The 23,607-nt window shown below is 44.9% G+C and overlaps 2 protein-coding genes across 2 annotated transcripts in view; one reads left to right on the forward strand and one right to left on the reverse strand.

Moving 5' to 3' along the window:
- Positions 1-13,895, forward strand: part of PGM5 (phosphoglucomutase 5) — a 152,451-nt gene extending 138,556 nt beyond the window's left edge. The window contains exon 11 of the mRNA XM_032801810.2: positions 12,317-13,895. Within this exon, the coding sequence (XP_032657701.1) occupies positions 12,317-12,406 (90 nt within the window). The 3' untranslated portion in view covers positions 12,407-13,895. The remainder of the gene's footprint in view (positions 1-12,316) is intronic.
- Positions 13,896-15,980: 2,085 nt separating this feature from the next.
- TMEM252 (transmembrane protein 252) lies at positions 15,981-22,846 on the reverse strand. Its single transcript, XM_032801827.2, has 2 exons — positions 22,064-22,846; positions 15,981-20,951 (listed from the first exon to the last, which is right to left on the reverse strand). The coding sequence occupies exons 1-2, from the start codon at positions 22,360-22,362 to the stop codon at positions 20,660-20,662; spliced, it is 591 nt and encodes a 196-aa protein (XP_032657718.2). The 5' UTR covers positions 22,363-22,846; the 3' UTR covers positions 15,981-20,659.
- Positions 22,847-23,607: the final 761 nt, after the last annotated feature.

The following is a 23,607-nucleotide window of genomic DNA, read 5'->3' on the forward strand; positions in this document are numbered from 1 at the left end:
CAATTGGTTATGCTAAATTTAACCGAGGTGAAAAGGATAACAGATCAATTGAGTGGGTGTAACGTATTCAAAATAAGGTTTGGTGACCCGTATATTCACAAGTAGCTTTAGTTTCTGACTCACCTCATATTTATTGCCTATTAATAAATCATGACAGAAGGCTAATATTTACCTATCCTTTACCTAGCTACCTGGGTACAATCATGGAAGTTGGATAAGGTTTTTAAATCTAAAAGGGAAAAAATTACAGTCCATATGCAGAATCTCTTTCATTTGTGTCACAGTTAAGAAAATGTTATTTCAAACACCAGTGTCAGGCTGGTAGTGTACAGAGCATGTACAGGAAACAGTGCAGCAAAAGGGTTGGATTGCTTCAAATATCTGCCAGTTTTTATTCACAGTACATTGTTATTTATTATGTGTATTGAAGTTGTACCTAGAAGCCACAGTTGTGGACCTGGAGCACATTGTGACTGATGCTGTACAAATATAGAACAGCATGGATCACAAATATAAATGGATTTTCCAGGGACATACTTGAATTAAATGCTGTGCTACACTAACTAGCTACAGAAGAATCCAGTAGCAGCATGCAACCACAGAATTTGCATGTGTTTTTCTTGTGAAAGAGAATTCTTTCAAATAAGAACCCTACTGGGGAAAGTTCCATAGAATTGAATAGGGGTGAAACAATGGGTTTCTATGTGTTTAATAAGATATAGCAATAATTCTAAGAAATAGTAGAATTTATTAGAGAATTATGTCCTTTCTATTGGTGTTTTGAAGTAATCTATAAAGTCATATATTAGGTATACAGTTTAATATTGAAACATATAGGATGGTTGAAAAAGACTATGCAAAGTTTTTCACTTACTATTAAATAATAGGGGGCTTTTCAAAAAGATTAGTGAGAGGTAGGGCGTTTTCAGCTGTTTGCTCATGCTCTTATATAACTCAGCATTTTCCATGTTATTCAAATAATTTAGCTTCTGATGCCGCACTAGGTCACCTTACAGTATGCCACATTGAGGATAGTTTGAAACAAACAAAAAAAAGCATTTCCAGACTACCTTCTTTTCCAGACACGTTTTAAAATAATACATCTGGTGACAATGATTATAGAAGAGCTTATGAATCATGGATATGAACTCGTTAATCCTAGACCTTGAGTCCTAGCTCTTTGGAAGTACGAAAGAGGAATCATTTATTATGAAGTCAGATAGCTCCAAGTAGAACTCAATTTACATTCTAGCACTGCCCTTCCCGCTCCACATACACATCCTCTTACTTCCAGCTAAAGGAAGAACAGTTAGTCTTCTGATCTTTGAGATCACCATTATTAACACTGTCCTTGCGTCAGCAGGCAGAACGTGCAGACAGTGGTGATATCAACTCCCTCTGCTCGGTCACTGAGTGCATCAACTCACTGAACTCAACCCAGTGCCTTCACCAGCCCTGAGGAGCCTGAACTCTTGTAGGTTAAGACAGCATAGTGCTGCTGAATAACGTCAGCCAGGTTGCTTAGAGCTTCTAGTGCACTGTGAATTAAACTGCCAAACAACTTCTGCTTTTTTGGCACTTGATCTGCAAGATCAAGTCAGAATCTGCTTGTAGATGCATGCTCATGCATAGTTAGCATCATGAGACAAACACTGCAAGAGAGACAGCACCAGACAGGCTGTATAAGTGTAATGTTAGTATTACAGTGTATTTAATTACAGTGTAATGTTAGTATTACATTTATTTTGCAATTGATTATTTAGTTTATTTAGTCCATTCCTTAATTCTTCTGACATTTGAGTAATACATCATTTGTGTGTTGATCTGACTTCTAGCGTACTGTGCGTCACATGAGGAACTTGCTCCTGCGCTAACGTCATGTTAGGAGCATATCTAACAGATAGAGAAGAGCTTGACTGGGAATAGTTTTAAAATACAAGAAGAAAAATGAGGTGCTGCTCTGTGGCTGGGGCTTCTAGGCTGACTATAGTATAAAATTAATACTTAGTTCTTGCAGTTCTTTACACTTTCAAAGCACTATCCAAACAATAATTAATCCTCACAATATCCCTATGCATTAGGGAAATACTATATCCCATCTATAAAGTTGGGAAATCTGGGGAGGGGGCAGCTGAGGAGATAGAGTGTTCTGGAGGAGTTCCAGAGCTAGGGATGAGAAAAAGCACCTGGCAGATTGGTCATCTCCTGCAGCTCCATATATCAAATCTCAATCATCCTATGACAGCTAGTCTTTTTGTATTTGAACCACTTGCCTATCTCTCCTTAGAAAAAATCAGTAGTTGTTCCAGAAAAGTGAGTTCTGCTGGTTCTTGCTGCTGTAGCTCTGGTTAGAAGTTGGCAGCTGGGTTTGTGTAACTGTCTTAACATTATGGAAAACTCTAAAGGGTCATTTTGCCTGATAGTAAGTCAAATACCCTAAACCCTTTCCAACAGCTACATGAAGAATAGTTGACTGGCAATGGATCTCTGCCCCACTGTAACATTTTTTTAATAACTGGCTAGTTTGGATGGGTTTTTGTTGTTTTTCTGTGGGCTGATAGGAGATGAAATAAAAAGACTGGTGCAGATGGCAGTTCGAGTAAACACAACTGGTCCTATGTCATAAAGCTGTTCTACCATGTTCACTTGGGTACATTTTCAGATGAGAAGACCCTATAAATACAAAGCCTGGCACAATATCTTACAGGTTTGTTTTTTTCCTTCCTGCTAAATGTATCCTAACATATCTCAAGAAAAAAACCCTAACAAACACAAAAGCAGATGTTTGAACTTATGTAAAAGAAGTTGTATTATCTGGTGTTCTTAAAAATGCTTTGAATCCCAAGGGGGAGCATTCTCTCATAAGAATGGCCACACTGGGTCAGACCAGTGGTCCGTCTAGCCCATCTATCCTGTCTTCCTAATGTGACCAATGTCATAGAGGATGAACAGAACAGGGCAATTACTGAGTGATCCATCTCCTATTATCCAGTCCCAGCATCTGTCTGTCAGAGGCTTAGGGACATCTAGCACAGCGATTCTCAAACTGTGAGTCAGGACCCAATGTCGTTCAGAACTCCATTTTGATGGGGTCACCAGGGTTGGCTTAAACTTTCTGGGACCCGGTGCTGAAGCCCAAGAGCCACTGCCTGGGGCCAAAGCCCGAGGGCTTCAGCCCTGGGCGATGGGGCTCAGGTTACAGGCCACCTCCCTGGGGCTGAATCCGTTGGTGGTGGGGTTCAGGCTTCAGTCTTCCCTCCTGGATCGTGTAGTAATTTTTGTTGTCAGAAGGGGGTCGCGGTACAATGAAGTGTAAGAACCTCTGATCTAGAGCATGGGGTTCTGTCTCTGACTATCTTGGCTAATGGCCATTGATGGACCTATTCTCCATGAACTTGTCTAATTCTTTTTTGAACCCAGTTACAGTATTAGCCTTCACAATATCCCATCAATGAATTCCACTGGTGTGCGTTGTGTGAAGTAGTACTTCCTTTTGCTTGTTTTAAACCTGTTGCCTATTAATTTCATTTGGTGAACTCTGGTTCTTGTGTTATGAGAAGGAGTAAATAACTTTTCCTTATTCGCTTTCTCCGCACCAGTCATGATTTTATAGACCTCTGTCATATCCCCCCTTAGTTGTCTCTTGTCCAAGCTGAACAGTCCCAGTCTTTTTAATCTCACCTCATATGGAAGCAATTCAATACCCCTAATCATTTTTGTTGGCCTTCTTGCTACCTCTTGCAATTCTAATATATCTTTTTTTGAGACGAGGCGACCAGAACTGCATGCAGTTGTCAAGGTGTGGGTGTGCCATGTTTATAGATAAGGGCATTATGATATTTACTGTGTTATCAGTCACTTCCCTAATGGTTCCTAACATTCTGTTAGCTTTTTAGACTGTTACTGAACATTGAGCAGATATTTTCAGAGAACTAGCCACAATGACTCCAAGATCATTCTTGAGTGGTAACAGCTAATTTAGACTCCCATAATTTTGCATGTATGGTTGGGATTATGTTTTTTAATGTGCATTACTTCGCACTTATTAACATTGAATTCCATCTGCCATCCAGTGTTATGAGGTCCCTTTGGGCTCTCACGGCTTCAACTTTTCCAGAACTTTTCTGGAGACATAAAGTATGTATTTTGTCAGAGATGAGATTACTTTGCCAGCATGGTCTCCTGAGGTTTACATTAGATTAGACAGCGAATTTTAGAACTGTGGAAAATGTTCATTCCTAAACAAGGCAAAAGTCATGTTGGTTTGGATTGCCTTACAAACAACATTCAGACCAGATTGGTCAAAAGATTAACTAAGATTCATGAACTTTTCAAGCTAATCTGGGATAATTATGATTTTTCATTAGAATTGCACACAATTTGTTTTTTAAGGGGACAGACATTGCCAGCATTTGACAAACCAAGTGAAATTTTGCTGCAAGGATGATATTTTTCCAAAAGTTAAAATGGTACCAACCCATCTGGACTGAGTTCAAAGAAAATATTTGCATAAAGCCAAACCTCTGAATCTGCTGAGCTTTTAACGAGCCCTCAGGTGCAGTTTAGAATGCTGTGAAGTCCTGATTCTTTGCAAATGGGTTGCAGTTTTCATGGAAAACATAAGTGAGAATGTGGAGATGGAGAAAGGCAGTTGGAAGGGAGTTCTGCACGAGAGGGTAGAATAAAAATGTAGTGAGCCAGGCAGCCTCTGCAATGGATGACACATCGCTCAAGGCTTCAGTACAAATCACCCACAAGCAAAGGGCACCGGGCATTGTCACTTGTCAGATATATGCATGCTTGAGATATCTATTGGTATGTCTAGTTTGTGAGAGGTGTGATTTTTTTTCCCCTGGCAATGATGGATTTAGGGATATATTCTCCAGTGGTTCTTAACTGAGCCAAACTCTCACTGAAATTAATAGAAGGGTTGCTTGATTTACTGACTGTACAACTTTGCTGTTCCATGCTGTTTTATGGATAACAATGCATTTCAAATAGTTTTTATTAAGTAGTTTATGTCTGTGGTGTATCCAGGCACACTTTTAATGTCATTTTGAGTTCAACTTTATTAGTAAAAGTTTTATACTTTTTAAAAGTAGAAATAAATTTTGAAAACCATTTTAAATGTGGTAATCCTGTCTAAAATAAGGCTTTCAGCCAAAGCAGTGAGTGGGTTGTTTTGTTTGCTTTCTTGTTGAAATTTGTCATTTTATTGTTCATGAAGGTGATGGGCTGGTAAAACTGAGTAGGATTGGGTGATCTGTTTTTATCTTCCAGTCCTCTCCCTATCTGAAAAATTCTCCCACTATCTGGGAGAGGGAGGCCCTAAGAAAGCCACTTCCAGGGACTGGGGCACAGTCAGAGGGAGCCCAGAGCCAATAAGAGGGCATAGATGCTTCTGTGTCCCCTTTAGGTCTGCAAGAGCCAGGGATCTGTGGGCATCTCTATTTCTTCCATGATGGGACAATGCCCCTCTGCCCAAGTACATTTGTGGTGATTCTTCTTCAGTGCAGGTATAGCTGTTAAGAGGAATGAGCTGACCCTAGTTACAGAGCTTAGGAGCTGGCTTGTTTTGTTTTTTCATTTTGCAGCATTTTCCAACAAATGTTAATGTTCTTCTTCAAGTGGTTGTTCATGTCCATTCAAAGTAGGTGTGCACGCGCTGCGTGCACGCCAGCCAGAAGATTTTTCCCCTAGCAGCGTCCGTAGGGTCGGTTCAGGCGCTCCCTGGAGTGGCGCTGCCATGGCGCCCTATAAAGGGGCCCGCCGACCCTCCACCCCCTCAGTTCCTTCTTACCGCCGGTGACGGCTAGCTGCAACTTCTCGTGCATAGCAATCCAGCAGTGTCCTATCCGTACCATTTAGTCCGTGTTTTCAGTTATATTATAGTTAGTAGATAGTTCTTTGTATATAGTTTCGTAGCTGGGGTCTCCCCCACCCCCACAGTCTTTGTCGCCCGCTGAGGCATGCCCGGGTCCCCCGGGTTCAAACTCTGCGAGGACTGTGGGAAATTCATGCCCAAAAGTGACCCACACTCTGCGTGCTTGAGGTGTCTCGGAGAGAGCCACCAAAAGGACTGGTGCTCTATCTGTAGAGGCTTCCGCCCTCAAACTCTCAAGGACAGGGCTCAAAGACTTAGAGTCCTCCTGATGGAGGCAGCCTTGCGACCACCCTCGAACCCAGAACCGGCCGAGGCGGGCCCCAGCACCAGCATCAGGACTTAAGGCCCAGCCCAGGTCGTCCAAGACCTGGCACCGGGCGGAGTCGGGTCATAGGAAGTCGGCCTCGGTGCAGCACCTTCGCTGGTGCCTGCCAAGAAAAAGAAGCTGGTGAGGTATCGGTCTCTCCACCAGGACCTGAGGCCGACCCCACCCCTGGGGCTAAGCGGACAGGCTGCGTTACAGCCCCCGGCGGTTCCATCGACTCCTGCACCGCAAAGAAGGCGGTCGAGTCCAGACCATCCTAATTCTCCAGGCCTCAGCGGAGACATACGCCCCCCATCGACGCCAGAGGCGTTCAGGGCGGCCTCAGACATGATGGGTCTCCCGGCACCGGCCTCCCCACATCGTCAGGAGTTGCCTACTGTGGTCCACCCACCAGTACAATCTAGAGGCAAGCCGTCCATGCTATCGCCTCCCTCCCCGCACCGAGCTGCGAAGGAGGCACCAAACCAGAGGAGAGGCTCCCCGTCGCCTCGGCACCGCTCACCTTCGGCATTGGGCGCCACTCCCCCCAGGTCCTCATACTCAGAGACCTCGGACTCAGAGGCGGACTCCTATCGCTCCAGCAGGTCAGAGAGCAGGAGATCAGTGTCGGGGGCAAGCCACCAACGTTACCCGCAGTGGCAGCAACAGTGGCAGCTGCTCTCGCAGTGGCCGTTTTGGACTCCCTGGGCCTACCATCAGTTGGTAGGCCAGGCGTTTGGCCTTGGTCATGGTCGGCTTCAGTGTCCTCGACATCGGTGGCCCTGGCGCAGCTGGCTGCCCCACCGGCACCGTCGCCGGGCAGGGATGTGCCATCGTCAAGTTCATCACCCCCTAACCGGGCAGCGGCTTTAGTTCGGGCTACGCCGGCACCGCATGATACGCCAAGTTGCTCACTAGCGACCCCGGTACCGGCCGCGGTGCTGCATTTGGACTTAGAACCAGCACCGCAACCTCAATATCGTGTGCTGCAGGACCTGGAGGGGCCACATGCACCGGACGAAGGGCCGCTCCATGTAATCTCTTTGTTGTCCTTCCCGGACGAGGCCGTTTCGGGCACGGCTGTGGCTCCGGCCCTAGAGGACACTCGAATTCTCCAACAATTGCTTCGGCGAGGAGCTCAAAGCCTTGCAATTCAAGCGGAGGAGATCGAGGTGGACGTGGATCCTGTAGTGAACATCCTGGCCCCCTCAGGGCCATCCAGGGTAGCCCTCCCACTGATAAAGATGATAGCGGATACGTCCCGCACCCTATGGCAAACACCAGCCTCATTGGCCCCTACTGCCAAGAGAATGGAGTGGCGCTACTTCGTCCCCTCTAAAGGGCACGAGCACCTGTACACCCACCGTCCCTCCAACTCCCTGGTAGTAGATGCAGCCAACCAGTGGGAGCGTCACGAGTTTCAAGGGTCAACACCAAAGAGCAGGGACACAAAAAGACAGGAGCTTTTTGGCAGGAAGGTGTGCTCCACGGCAGGCCTACAACTCCGCATTGCCAGCCAACAGGCAATAGTAAACCAATATGGCCACAACACGTGTTCGGCCATGTTGAAGTTTGTGGAGCTCCTTCTCCAGGACTCGAGATCAGAGCTGATCTCTTGAGCCTCCCTCCAGGTTGTCTTAGATGTGGCGGACTCAGCCTCGCGCACCCTGGCCACGGGCCTGGTCATGCGGCGGGGCGCCTGGCTCCAGGTCTCAGGCCTGCCCTATGAGGTCCAGCAGACAATTCAAGACCTCCGCTTCGAAGGGCAGATGCTGTTTTCAGGGAAAACGGACAAACATCTCCATAATTTAAAGGACTCGAGGGCCACGCTTTGCTCGCTGGGCTTGCATACCCCCACGACCCAGCTCAGACAATTTAGGCCGCAGGCGGCCCCTCGCCCATACCAGCCACAGGCCCACCAGGAGCTGGGGCGCAGGTGGGGTAGAAATGGCAGGAGATGTCATCAGCGTCACTCCTCCGGCCAGGCGTCTGGCCAATCGAGACCACCATCTGGGCCTAGACCCCCTATTTGATGGTACAGTCGAGGACGACCTACCAATCGAGACTCTGGATCCTCCCACCCCGACCTTTGGGTCACGTCTGTCCCACTTCTACCGTGCCTGGTCCTGAATTACGTCGGACAAATGGGTGCTCCGCACGGTAGAGAGGGGATATTCTATCCAGTTCTCCCTCCCTCCCTCCCGCCCCACCAACCCCCTTCCCCGTCCCTCTTCAGGGACCCTTCTCATGAGCAACTTCTGGTTCAAGAAGTGAAGTCCCTCACAGAGGCAGGGGTGGTGGAGGCAGTCCCACGGGAGTGCAGGGGCAAAGGCTTCTACTCCCAGTACTTCCTCGTACTGAAGGCAAAAGGGGACCTGAGACCCATCCTAGACTTGTGGCAGCTGAACAAGTTTGTGAGGAAACTCAGGTTCCGCATGGTCTCCCTGTCCTCAATTATTCCCTCCCTATATCCAGGAGATTGATATGCTGCCCTTGACTTAAAGGACATCTACTTCCACATCGCCATAATTCCACGGCACCGCCAGTAGCTCAGGTTCATCGTGGCCAGCATCCATCTGCAGTTCACGGTGCTCTCGTTTGGCCTGTCAGCTGCTCCCAGGGTCTTCACGAAGTGCATGGTGGTCGTGGCGGCCTTTCTGTGCAGGCACGGCATCCAGGTATTCCCCTACCTGGACGACTGGCTCATAAAGGGCCGCTCCAAGGAGCAGGTAGAGACCCAAGTGCTGTTCATCAGGCGGACCTTTCTCGATCTGGGCCTCCTCTTGAACGATGCCAAATCCACCCTGTCTCCAACGCAACACATAGAGTTCATAGGAGCGGTTCTGGACTCCACACATGCCAAAGCGTATCTGCCGGAGTCCAGGTTCCGTGCAATTTCCAAGCTCATCCTCGGACTGCACCGCACCCCGGTTACCACGATGCGAGTTTGCCTCCGGCTGTTGGGCCACATGGTGGCATGCACCTATGTGGTGGTCCACGCCAGACTCCGGCTTCACCTGCTGCAGTCCTGGTTGGCAACAGTCTATCGCCCGGTCAGGGAACCCCTGGACTCCGTGGTGTCCGTTCCCTGCTTAGTGCTGCGCTCGCTTCAGTGGTGGCTCAACCTGTGGGAAGTCTGCGTGGGCGTTCCCTCCCTCTCCCTGGTGACAGACGCCTCAGATCGAGGTTGGGGAGCGCACCTGGGATGCCTCAGGACGCAGGGCTTGTGGACACCGGAGGACCTCCAGTTGCATATCAAAGTCAGGGAACTGAGAGCAGTCCGTCTGGCTTGTTTGACCTTCCGGTCTCACTTGGCCGGCAGGTGTGTTTCAGTCCTTTTGGACAACATGGCGGCAGTCTTTTATATCAACAAACGGGGGTGCACGCTCCTCTCCCCTCTGCAGGGAAGTCCTCACGCTGTGGGATTTCTGCATCCACAATGCCACTCACCTGACAGCGTTCTATCTTCCGGGGGAGCAGATCGGCTTGGCGGACACCCTCAGCCGCTCGTTCCAGGGTCACGAGTGGTGCCTCCAATGGGACATGGTGCACTCAATTTTCCAGCTCTGGGGCTTTCCTCGGTTAGACCTGTTTGCCTCAAGGGAAAACAGGAAGTGCCGATGGTTTTGCTCCCTTCTGGGCCGCAGTCGGGGGTCTCTGTCGGACGCTTTCCTTCAGCCATGGGAAGACGGCCTGCTCTATGCCTTTCCTCCGATTCCCCTGATACACAGGGCACTTTTAAAGATTCGCAGGGATCGCGCCAGGGTAATCCTGATAGCTCCGGCATTGGTACACGTCACTCCTGCACATGTCCGTTCAGGCACCTCTGATGCTGCCCCTACTCTTGGACCTGATCACACAGGACCGGGGCTCCCCCATCCATCCGAACCTCAAGCCCATTCACCTTACAGCCTGGATGCTCCATGGCTGAACCCTGTGGAGTTGCAGAATTCCCAGCAGGTCAGGCAGGTTCTGCTGGGTAGCAGGAAACCGTCGACTAGGGCCACTTACCTGGCCAAATGGAAGCACTTCTCCATCTGGTTGGGTCAGCAGGGTCACGACCCGCTGCGAGTTCCAATTCCCGTTGTCCTTGACTATTTGCTTCACCTAAGGCAACTGGGCTTCTCCCTTTCCTCCATTCACATACATTTGGCGGCCATATCCCCCTTTCATCCGGGAGAAAGGGGTACCTCAGTGTTTGCGAACCCACTGGTTGGGCGTTTCCTCAAGGGTATGGACAGGCTCTTCCTGCACGTGCATCAGCCGATCCCTGCCTGGGACCTGAACCTGGTCCTCTCCATCCTCTTGGGGCCTCCCTTTGAGCCTCTGGCCTCATGCTCCCTGCTGTACCTGTCATACAAGACTGCCTTCCTGGTGGCCATCACCTCGGCCTGATGGGTGTCGGAGCTTCGAGCGTTAACATCTGAGCCCCCGTACACAGTCTTCTACAAGGACAAGGTCCAACTTAGACCTCATCCAGCTTTCCTACCCAAGGTCGTTTCAGAGTTCCATATGGGCCAAGATATCTTTCTCCTGGTGTTTTACCCGAAACCACATGCCTCCAGCGAAGAGCGGAGGCTACACTCCCTGGATGTCCGCAGGGCCTTGGCTTTTTACATAGAGCGTACAAAGCCATTCAGACGCTCGACCCAGCTCTTCGTCGCAGTGGCAGAGAGGATGAAGGGGCTCCCGGTCCCCTCTCAGCGAATCTCTTCGTGGATCATGACCTGCATCCGGGAATGCTACCGTATAGCAAAGACCCCTGTACCTCCAGTCACGGCCCACTCCACTAGGGTGCAGGCCTCCTCGGTGGCATTCCTGTCTCAGGTTCCGACTCAGGAGATTTGTAGAGCAGCCACGTGGTCCTCCATCCACATGTTCTCGTCTCACTATACCATCACGCACCAGGCTAGCGATGATGCAGCCTTCGGTCGCGCAGCACTCCAGTCAGCAGTGGTCTCCGACCCCACCTCCTAAGGTTAGGCTTGTGAGTCACCTACTTTGAATGGACATGAACAACCACTCGCAGAAGAAAAAATGGTTACCCACGTTTTAGTAACTGTTGTTCTTCGAGATGTGTTGTTCATGTCCTTCCAACACCCACCCTCCTGCCCCTCTGTCGGAGTGCCAGCAAGAAGGCACTGAGGGGGTGGAGGGTCGGCGGGCCCCTTTATAGGGTGCCATGGTGGCGCCCCTCCAGGGGGCGCCTGAGCCGACCCTACGGATGCTGCTAGGGGAAAATCTTCTGGCTGGCATGCACACGGCGCGCGCACACCTACTTTGAATAGACATGAACAACACATCTCGAAGAACAACAGTTACTAAAAGGTAGGTAACCGTTTTTTCATGCTCTTCATATTAATGTATTGTATAAAATGTCTGTCTGAGCTCTTTCCCTGCGTGTTGTTGTCTAATCATTGTGCGATTAGAAGTGGATACCCAGATAGGAAAAGAATAGTAATATCCCACTGATCGCTGGCCAAATTTCTGAATAAATGACCATGGCCATAAACTCTGTTGAAATCAGTGGCAGCATAAATAGAGATGTTGTTATTTCATCACTCTTACCTGATAAGATTTTCATTTTATTGTTTAGGCATCTGGACAAAAAAAACACCCCCACTTAGCCACAAACTGTAAGATTGTTAAAGTTATAAATAGATATCTATAAACTGAAACTGCATGGGGAATACCTTTTTAACCTATGTAGTACACCTGCAGGTGATACTGTTTTAGTCATATAAATATTTTTATGATTCCTGCTAAAATACCTGCCTCAGTATCTGTATCATTGAGTTCTTCAGATTAACAGTGCAATGAGTATGAAAATACCATTTGTTTATAGTTTCAACTCAGCTCCATAAATAATTCCAGGTTTGAGACTTCCATATGGCTTTATATTGAAGATTTCACACAGAGCTCTACATTACTCTTGGTATGTGTGGGGTTATCATTACAACATCAGGGGTTTGCTCTTTCTGCATAGCTTAGCTAATTTAGACCCAGTATAATGTTTCATATTATTAGTTAATACTGTGTTCAACAAGGGAAAAATCAATAATGGATTTTAAAAATGTGTTCATTGACTTTTCTTCTTAACATAGCTCACTATATTCCTTTTCTTCTAGGCTGTGCTGAGTCCTCTCATAGCCATTGCATTGAAAATATCTCAGATCCATGAGAGGACAGGGCGGAAGGGACCCACTGTCATCACCTGAATCTGCGAAGGATCATTAACCCAGGGCCAAAAGAGAGAGGGCAAGGAAGAGAGATGACCTGGCTAAAACATGTTAGCTGTTTGTGCCTTGTAAGGCTTTAAAAGTTTTTTGGGGATGGGAAGAAAAATTCAGTATAATGTTGATCATATTCAGTTGCATTAATCGCCAAAGACAATAGTGTACTGACTTCAGTGTTATAGTGACAATATCTTTTTGTCCAAAAAAAAATAACCAAAGAAAAAACCCTCAACCCTTGAACGTTGCAAAATGCCAGTGTGACAGAAAGGGCTGACCTTTGTATTTTCTTTACCCTTCGAGTGTTATGATAAAGTAAGAGGAATTTTGGACTTGGGAAGAAGACAGAAATGGACTACAATGCAACCATGTGTTTTGATGAATACGGTTTGTGATTCTTGTCAGCTTTTTGTTGGTTTAGAAAGAAATCCTCAGCGTGTCTGAGGTACAGGGGTAGTATATTAGTTTTTGCAAAGGGTGCATTTGCATACTGCATTTGTTCCTTTCCCATCTACACTCTTAGCCAGCTCGCACATCCACAGCAGCAGCAGAACTGTGCACACACACTTGCACACACTCCCAATGAAAGATGCCAGTGCTTCCTTTTTTTCGGTTTAGAAGTGTAGCAGTGTGACTCATGTCTCTCTCTAGGTTTCTCTGAACTTGACTCTTCCTTTTGTTTAAAGGAGGGTTATTATTTTTATTGAAGCCAAAATATGATTAATGTTTTAGTCACGGGGGCATCAGTTGCCTTTTGCAATATCCCTCATGTTCATAAGCATGTCCTGCTGGTGCTTACTGGGCTTGGAGGGCAACTGTTGCAAGTTCAGCATAAATGCGTTATCATAGAAAGATTTTAAAGATTTTAAAATCTATCTCTTCAGATACATGCCTATGTTCCACTTGTCAGGAATGGATGTAATACAGAAGAGGGAATGAATTAAATGAAGTACTTGACTGATTCACTAGTTGGGCTCAGAGTCTATTAGATTCTTTAAAGTAGAGATCATAGGATAAAGAGCCGGAGAATAGAAAGGATGTGACATGAATCAGAGAAGCATATGTACACTTGTGGGGTTTTTTTGCTTGTGAAATGCTGCTGCAGCTCTAGCTATGGTTCATTGCTTTGTACTGAACAAGAACACAAACACTTTGTGCATGTGACTTGTTTGAATGTTTTGCTTCCTTGGGAACAGCGTGTGGTCACTTGTCATATCATTTGTCGAGTTGGCTTTGTGCAATTTGACACTTTGCAGCATGTACTATTCATATTGCAACTCATCAAGATTTCAGTGCATTTTAGATAATATTGCAGTGAAGGAAATTGCTTTGGTTTCTTTTGACACTTCTGTCAAAAATTGCTATGACATTTAGTATCTAATAAAGTGGATTGCTATATTTCTGTCTTAATACCTAATTGTTGACAAAACACACTGCGCTTTCATCCATTCTAATAAAACTGCCTTTAATAGAATTACATTATCTACTTAATTGATTCTAAATAAATAAGACACTGATGTTTCCACACAATATCTTAATGCAGTATTATTTAATATTTGTATAAGTCAAAAGAGATTCTGTGGCTTGAATTCATTTTATAAAGGATTGTGGAAGGCATCAGAAGGTCCCTGCATCTTCACCACAATTTGGTTGTCCAAATCTAAATGTACTCTTCTTTAAAGAGGGCATGTTCGTCTAGACCTAACCTACAGTGCTTCATATAGGGCAAACTCGTCCACTGTTGTTTTAGATCATTCAGACTTGTGCACATGTGCAGATTTAGCCTAGACTGTGAGAGAAATTTCCTTTCAAAATGCTGAACCACTCAGTTCGTCATATTTTGGCAAATCCTACTGAAAATGGGCCAACCAAGAATTTGAAAAGTTCTTATTGTTATAAGATCTCAGATGATTAAATAATCTTTGACCTGATCACCTAGCAGAGGTGAGTTTGAATACTAATTTAGGTTTCCCATTGTCTTAGCCTCTGAAGACTGGGATTGCTGATAACATGATGTACTGTACCCACCTGCTATGAAAGAGACAGGGGAAAGCCTCATGCTAAACTGCCACTGACCATATCCAGAAAATACTCCAACCAGACTTCTCCATTCTAGGAAAGGTGTGACAGCATTAGCCACAGTAGGTGGCAGTCAGGATTTAGGAAAAAATGAAGCAGAATTAGAAAGTTCTCAAAGGGTAAATACTGGGTCTAATTTTGCATTGTGTTATACTAGAAATGGAGTTGCGCTGATGTAAAACTAGGGTAATGCACTTGAGAATAGGATGATCTCTGTGTGTGATTTTGAATAGTTATCTTGTAAAACTGTTACCATCCTCAACACAAAACCGACTCCCTGGTCCTTTCTAATACTGATTGATGAGAATGACAAAACTGATTATTAATATGATTGATATTGTCCACCCAAAAAATTGTCATGTGCAAGACGATGAGTAAGACTTTGCAAGGCTGACTCACAATGTGTATATCTCTGTATTTGATTTGTTCAGGGAAGGACTGTGACCACAGTCTCATTCATCATGCACTTCATGTACAGAGATGTTTTACTTACAAATAGTTGAGAGCTAAATGGTTAGAAGCTAATGTCAGGGGAAATGTCCACCACCTCTAACAAGGATGGTGTTACTATTTGCAGGGCAGCTAGAGTGAGTGGCTGGACTAAAAAAAGGCCTGTCCTCCCCTCTACTCCCACTGTTGGATTAAGCGCTTAGGCTGGTCCATCATGGGTTGCAGCCTCTACACTGTAATGGCAGTTTGGAAATAATTGTACTAGTATCTATTTGGACTCTCTTTCTGTTTCCCGAACAGTTGGGTTTCTCATACAAACAGCATGTAGTTTAAGAGCACACTTCCAGCGTGCAAGGATGAAAAGGTGAGGGGGAGAGAGAGCTATTGAGGAAGAGAAACTCTGAGAGAATAACCGGGAGTAGGCAGCAAGGTATCAAGGGGTCTTTGCAGAGGGATGACCAAGACAGAGGGATAGAGTACCAGAAACAAAGAGATGGAGGCCAGACAGAGGTGAGAGTAACCTAAAGGACTTACTGGTACACCGGAGTCCTGAGTGGGGACAGAGCCTCAACTGGAAGAGGTGGGGCCTTTCAAGATTTAAAGGTCCTGGGACTGCGGCTGTGGCTGGGAGCCCCAGGGCCTTTAAATCGCCCCGGAGCTACCAGCTGCAGAGGCAGCTGGGAGCTCCAGGGTGAATTAAAGGGCCCGGGGCTCTGGCCACCACGGCGCTCTGGACCCTTTAAATCCCCGCCCGAGCCCAGCTGCTGGACCTCCGGCGGGGATTTAAAGGGCCTGGGACTCCCCACAGCAGCAGGAGCCCCAGGCCCTTTAAAACCCAGCCCAAGCCCGGCTGCCGGAGCTCCGGTGGGGATTTAAAGGGCCTGGGGCTCCCCGCAGTGGCAGGAGCCCCAGGCCCTTTAAAACCCTACCCGAGCCCGGCTGCTGGAGCTCTGGTGGGGATTTAAAGGGCCCAGGACTCCCCAGAGCAGCTGGAGCCCTTGGCCCTTTAAATCACCTCTGCGGAAGCTGGTCCAGTCTGGCACAATGTACTGGCTCTTGCCGGTACGCCGAGCCCGACCGGACTGGCTAACTTTCACCTCTGAGGCCAGAGGAAAAAGAATGGGGGAGACTTGGGGAAGAAATGAGTTTGTGGACCCAGCTGGAAAGAGAGAGGGAAAGGTTCAAGGAAGGGAGAATAGATGGGGAAGAGACAAGAAGAAGTGGAAACTAAAACAGCTAGCAAGTAGGCCATGCAAAAATAGTGTGGGAGATGGAAGAAGAAAGACAGAAAGGAGTAAAAACATGGAAGAGTAGAGAGAACAAGAACTACTAACTCGTGTGCAATAGCAGGGAAAAGGCCAACTAGCAAATACTTGTCATTATGTTCAATTATATCAAACTGTGTAGAATTATATTATTTAAGTGCCATCTATTTGTTGACATCACACACTAATGACCTCCCTTCACTTACTGAAGATAAATAACAGGCTTAAACCCTTTTTTTTTTTAACTCATAAACTAGTGGCTTATGGTATACAATATTTAACAATGTACATAAGACACAAAAGCTGGCAAAGATGTTTCATTTTAAAAAATACTCAGTGCTAAGATGGTGGTGGCAGAGCAGCCTTGCATGGAGCAGTCCTAGCCTTGAGAGTGCAGAGGAGAGGAATACCACACCCATTCCCCCAACTTCTATTCTTCAGCCATAGCTGAGGAGCTGGCCCCATATGTCCCATGCATTGCACATCACTGCACTGAAATGTCAAAAGATTTCTCTTTCAGCATGAGTAAGTTACCATCAAAGAAAAATGCTTGGCCTCACGCCTAGGAACTACACATCTCACCACTAAGTATAGTGATAGGACGGGAATAGTTATAGCATTATTGTTGAAGAGGCTCGGGCAGAAAAGGCCTATTCCATTCAGAACCCTTGTTTTGAATTGTTCATATCTTTACGAATAAAGAAAATCCCTTTTAACCCAAAAATTCTTGTGGCTGGTCATGCCAAAGGCGAATTTGTATTGGAAAGTTTGAGCAAAATTAATTCAGCCATTTAACACCTTTCTGCTTTTAAAAGGATTGTTGACATTTATTCACTCACGCGGTCACCCACATCATTTCTGTTCAGCTCCTACCTAAGCAGTGAACGTATATACATGAAAAACAGATTGAGTCAAGCAAATAGTCCCTCTTAACCTGAACTTGTCTTACATCCCTCCTTCCCTCCACACCTTAACCCCTATGCTGTCTGAAAATGCAGTGAGCAGTCCATTTGTCCTTGAAAGGCTCTGGAGCCATTAACAGTCTACAATAGAATCACAGGTCTGGAAGGGACCTCGAGCGGTCATCCAGTGCAGTCCCCTGCACTTATGGCAGGACTAAGTATTATCTAGACCGTTCCTGACAGGTGTTTGTCCAACCTGCTCTTAAAAATCTCCAGTGATGGAGATTCCACAACCTGCCTAGGCAATTTATTCCAGTGACTAACCACCCTGACAGTTAGGAAGTTTTTCCTGATGTCCAACCTAAACCTCCCTAGCTGCACTTTAAGCCCATTGCTTCTTGTCGTATCCTTAGAGGTTAAGAAGAACAATTTGTTTCCCTCTTCCTGTAATAACCTTTTATGTACTTTAAAATTATCATATCCCCTCTCAATCTTTTCTTCTACAGATTAAACAAACCCAATTTTTTCAATCTTCTCTCATAGGTCATGTTTTCTAGACCTTTAATCATTTTTGTTGCTCTTCTCTAATCCAGTCCCCTGCATGCAATACTTGCAATGCATTGAGGTTGGTGGGACGACTGAAAGGCTGCCAAAATTCTTAAGTCCTTTTTGGATTTCCCCTGAAATGTTAGGGAAGAATTCAGACTCTTAGTTCTTGCCCAAAACTGCCTAAGAAAGAGGGCCAGAAAGCAGATGCAAGGAAAATGTCCTCTGCCTCATTACTAGTCTGCTCTGTGGGTCAGTCAGAACTGGTGGCCAGCTGGCATGTCCCACCCTATGGGGCTGTGGACCCCTGATTTGGCTCTCTCAAAGAAGCCACCATTTATCTGAAGCCCTGTTCACATGAAGTTTCATGTGCCTATCAAATCCTAGATCAGCGGTTTTCAAGCTGTAGTCTGTGAACCGCTGGGGGTCTACAGACTATGTCTAAGATTTCCAAAGGGGTCCGCACCTCCATTTGAAATGTTATATGGGTTTGCAAGTGAAAAAAAAAGGTTGAAAACCACTGTCCTAGATAAAGGGGTTATTGCTGTATTCAGATAAAAGAGAACTTAGAAGTCGGGCCTGTGTTAGCTGGGCACCTTGAACCAGGAACATATCAATAAATATGTATTTTCCAGCATTCTAACCATTCACTTTATGATCCAATGGGGAGCGGGGGCAGGGGTACATAAAAATGGTGCAATTCTCCATGAGCTCCAGCAGAAGTGAGTCAATAATTGAATTACAGTGTGCCATTCTGAAAAGTGACACTGAAAATGGCATTCTGGGCTTCCACGTGTGTGTTTCACTGATTTCCAGATCAAATGTTCTCAATTCAAAAGTAAAAAAAAGGGGGGGGATGGGGGTGTCAAATCCTGACCCACTGAAGTCAATAACAATACTCTTGTTGACTTAGATGGACCCAGGATTTTACTCAGGCAGTTTTTCTAACTGTCAGTCCTGCATGCTCAAACTAGAGCTGAGAATCAAGCTTGAATCTTGCCTCACATTTAATGAATGTCTTCCCTCAGCAACACATATACGACCCCATTGTTGTCAGCATCCTGCAGTATGAACATGACTAAAAAGCAAGTAAAAACATATCTTTGTCACTAAAGCCAGCTGTTCCGATTCTGAATACATTCAGGAAGCAGGTGTCTTGAGCAAAAAGGTGTCATTTACCATGGTCACTTCACAGAGGAAACCCTCCCTTTAACTGCTTTTGAAATAACATGTCAAGGTTCCCATTTCTTCTGGTTTTTATTCTCCCTCACTGTAGAATGTGCAGCTTTTTAATCATTTAAAAAATATTCTTACGTGGATCCAGTTTGTCTATCTCCGTCTCTCCAATTATAGGGTTTTTATCCTGTCATTGTTTTCTTTTGAATGTTTATTCTTTCTCTCCATTGTTTTCCCTTTTTTCTATCCTTTAACTCTACCTCTTTTAATGTGTCATTTCCTGTAAAATTATTTCCATTTTAACCTTATGTTCTCCTCTTCCCTCTCCCCTTTTTCTGGGCACACTGTCTACCCCTCCCTACTACTTCTACCCCGAAGGAAAACGTTTCACCTCCCATTTCTTTGTCATTCCCCTCAGTCGCATCCTCTATTTCCCTTCTTCTCCCACCAAGGGAAAGGCTATATTTCAAATCAGAATATAATCCTTGAGGAGGAAGAACTGATTTATTTTGCAGTTGATTTTCCTCCATGTTTTAAGTTTCTACAATGATTTGTATCCATGCTACTCTTGCCTCTTCTGATATGTGAGCATAAAGAAAGATTGATAAAGCATCTCATCCTGGTCATGTTGTCGTCATAAAGGGCAAAACTCCAGTTGAACTCAGTGATGCAGGATCAGGGCCAATTCTTCTTTGGCACTGAATTTGTGAACAGCGCAATGGAAGCAGCTAACCTTATAGCTATGAAGACAGTGCCTAAAGAAATGACTCGCAGAAAGCTTTTGTCTGCAAACAATAGGTGTTATTCTTTCAGGAGCTGTGCTATGCAATTGGAGTCACCTCATCAGTGTGCAGCAATGACTGAGCTCAGATTGGGTGTTGTATATCCATCTGGAAGTAGGGAAACCTCATTTCTAGTTCAGACATGGTTTGAAAAAATTTATTGAAATAAACAGATGAATTCAATGCAATATTAAAGTATCATCTAATAACACAAAGTAAAGCAGTTATCTCCAAACATTCATGGGAGAAAAATACTCAACTGTTACAAACAACACACACAAAACCCCAACTATTAGCTAATGAATTAATAGGTCTTCCAGATCAGCAAATATTAATGGAAAAACAGATGGGGACTTGCACCAAAAGATGAGATGCGAGAAGGAGATTAAAATTAATAAATAGAGGTGCATTAATCAGCAGCACTAACATTTTCCTTCCAATGTAAAAAATAATGGTTTCTGTACGTTGGTAGCCAGTGTATCAAGGTACAATACAGTCATTTGTATATCAAGGGTGTTTTCGCTCAAGATCTTGATGCGCTGATGTGAGCAGAAAATTAAATACTGGCTATGAAAAGGAAATTAGCCAGTTGGATATTTGATATGAAAAATCTTTCATAAACAGATCATCTAGAGATATTGAACAGAGTAGAATGAATGTATTTGGTGCTGACTTTTGTGTGGGCATAGTGAAATATTGAAATGTGAAAACAAGCTGCTCTTATGTTGGCTTGAGCCAACAATTATGGGTTATACTTAATATCATTAGCAAACTCTTTGAAGGCCAGAGAATGCTGTCCTTGTTTTAAAATTCTGGGAACCTCCTCAAACAACCTCTGTAATACCACGTGAATGGATTGTGGTTAATGCTGTCCCCAGGCAACTGTTCCACCCATTAGTATATTACAGTAGTATTATATAGCACTGTCCCATCTCTTTTCCAACACCACTTTTCACATTCAGTGTCTTAATCACTGACTTTGTCTCAGAATAACTGACATGCTTTGGTCCCTCTAAAGTCCCTTCATAGTTCATATTATTAGCAACTGACTCCTGGCATGGGTGCATGACAAGTGCCTGAGACTCCTTCTGTATTTGAGTCATGCTCGGCTGTTGGCTGCTGCTGCTGCTGCTGCACAGACATTTCGTATGATGGTGGTTGTTCCTCCTGAAGACTGGTTTCATCTATGAATTCCATGCTGCTTTCAGTATATAGTGGCGGAGGGATGTTGCAGATCTCTTCCTCTCCTGCTGAAAGGGAGAGTGGTATTGGGAAAGTCTGCTTTCCCAGATCAGTGCTATCTTCATAGCACGGAGGGTAGAAATCAGGCCTGAAAAATAATCACACCAAAAAGATTCACTAGTTGGAAGAGATTTATATGAGCTGGGCCTGGTTAGATATGTTTGCTTTTGTCACTTTGTCACAGTTTATCTGAGGTTTAAAATATAAACTGAAATCTGGCTAAGAAGGAATAGATCAGCTGGAAACGTATGAAACATTTACTGATCTAGCATCCTGTGACATTCTCTAAAGTGTGCCATTAAAATAATTTTAAATATCAGCCTCAGCCTCAAAAGTGAATTTAATTGACAAGGTTTCCTGACTGTCATGCAAATATCATCCACCGATTGTCTATAGTGCAGCAGCTGTCCTAAAGGGCACTCGGGTTTGAAAAGGGAGTATATTTCCTGCCCAAGTTGATTGCACGGTGATTATTTTCCGCTCTCCACAAATTTTTAAGTGCTATCCATATTGTCCTGGTTATCTAACCAGGGTTTGTGATGCGATGTATTTATAGAGCTGTTACAGCACCGATTGTCAGTGTTTATAGTGGTGTTACCACAACAGACAGCAAGAGTCATTTGTATCCAAAGACCCCGTTACAAACTTTGCCAGGCCTAGGGCCAACCAGTTTAAGAAACTGTCTATTGGAAAGCATCAGACTTCACTCAGAAATAGCAGGGATATTTACACAGAAACTTCAAGCATAGACCATATAGGGAATTGTGAATCATTCCAGTGGTTTGGCCTTTCTGGAAAGACAATGCTGAGGAGCAATACCAAAACACTGGCACAGCCACTGTTATCTACAACGGTGATACAACTGGGCCAGCTGTGCTCCTGGAGTAATTCCACTGAAGCCAACTCAGTTGTGCCTGTTTTCCCCAGGAATCTGTCCCAGTATGTGTAATCACTAAAAATAGTTTTTCAGGACTATATCCTGTACATTGATTGTATCACCTAAACTGCTGCTGTTACTGTCCTAACAGCAATCCACTGCATATGAAACCTTCAGGCTCCTGTTCTACAAATAGAATAAAAAGGCTTCTACTAGCTGCAGGTTACTTTTCTTTGATATAATGCTATGTCATTTATTTCCCTTGAGGATACATTTACAAAATGCAACACCCAGTTTCCCCACACATACATTGCAGTACGTACCTGTCTATGGTGTTGATGTGCATTTCTCTATGGCTGGGATTTCTCTGGAAAATATAGAACAGGTTTTTGTTTTTTCTGACTTCATGGTACGTGCTCCAAAAAATCCCAATCACAAGGAGTAAGAACCCCAAAGGTAACAGAGAATAAGCAATGGGCAGATTATTCCCACATCTGCACAAAGAGGAGCCTGTGGAAATGCAAAAGGCTCCCATGCAAATAATTGAGAAGCCAGTTAAGAGCACAAAGATACGAAAGAGATAGAAAAACTTTTCTGGCATCTTCACAGTTAACCACAGCATCTAGTTCTTTCTCTCTCACGCTCACACTTTCTCTCTCCGCTATGCTTCGCATCTGCATTCGTCAAGGTTTTATGCACTCCAGGATCAACTGGCCTTTGGACAATTAAGAGAACCAGGCAGTTATACGATACTCATTAACTCATCGAAGTCACCATAATATCTTTAGGGATTAATTTATAATTATAAGGCTGCTTTAAGAGGAGGGAAAAATTCTTCCTGTGTCATTTCTTTGCCAGTGTAAGCTTTGAAAACCATTGTTGTATACTGTACTTCTCAATGAGTTAAACATTAGGGTTTGGGTTTGACTAGAAACCACCAACCTCACCAGCTTTGGGGCAATGCTTTCTAGCACTGAAGGTTTCTTTAAAAAACAAAACAAAAACCTCCATTGTTCCTAATTCTCTGTTAAAAGCTTGAAGAAAAAATGTGTCTCTACTGATTATGAATTCTTTCTTTCACTCTTTTCAAGTGAACGTTAAATGACTGTGGCATTTCTTATAGCTCACTTTCTAGTTTCCACACCAGGAACATCAGTGATTAATAAAAATTACACAAATTCAAAAAAACAGTCTAAGGGCGGTGTAAGTTTGGTTCTTCTCCTCTTCCCCAAATTCACCTCCATGTTGATCATTTTTTCTTTACTCTGTCTTCTTTTTCCCAGCACCAGCTATTCACTTAGAAGCCTATTTTTAAAGGTATTTAGGTGTGTAAAGATGCAGATAGGCACCTCATGGGATTTTCAAAAGCTTCTAGACCCCTAACACCCACTGAAATCATCCAGGTGTTTTAGAAAATGGCAGTGGGCACCTATCTGCATATTTAGGCCCCTCAAAACTGTTGAAAATGTTGCTCATTGTGCCTGTCTCTACGAGCATACCAGCTAGTTTTTTATCATGGCAAAACAAACTCCATAATCAGAACTCCATTTGTTTAATAATGCCACTTTGTCTTTCAGTGGGGAGGACAATTAGCCGTACCATGAAATGCAGTCAACTCTTTCCCGCTTAGCGTCTTTAATCAAAACTGGACATCATTCTAAAAGATAGGCTTTAGTTCAGCCACCGCTGGGCTTGATGCAGGAATTAATGGGTGTAATTCTATGGCCTGTCACACTAGATGATCATATGGATCCCTTCTGGACTTAAGTGTATGAGAGTGATTCTTTCTTCCACTACAGCCCCTGTACGCTGCTGCCCTGGTATGTAGGGGTCATAAAACCCTCACAAGTCCTGGCACAGGGGCTAT

The sequence above is a fragment of the Chelonoidis abingdonii genome, chromosome 6 (assembly GCF_003597395.2).
Source record: "Chelonoidis abingdonii isolate Lonesome George chromosome 6, CheloAbing_2.0, whole genome shotgun sequence".
Classification (NCBI taxonomy): Eukaryota; Metazoa; Chordata; order Testudines; family Testudinidae; genus Chelonoidis; species Chelonoidis abingdonii.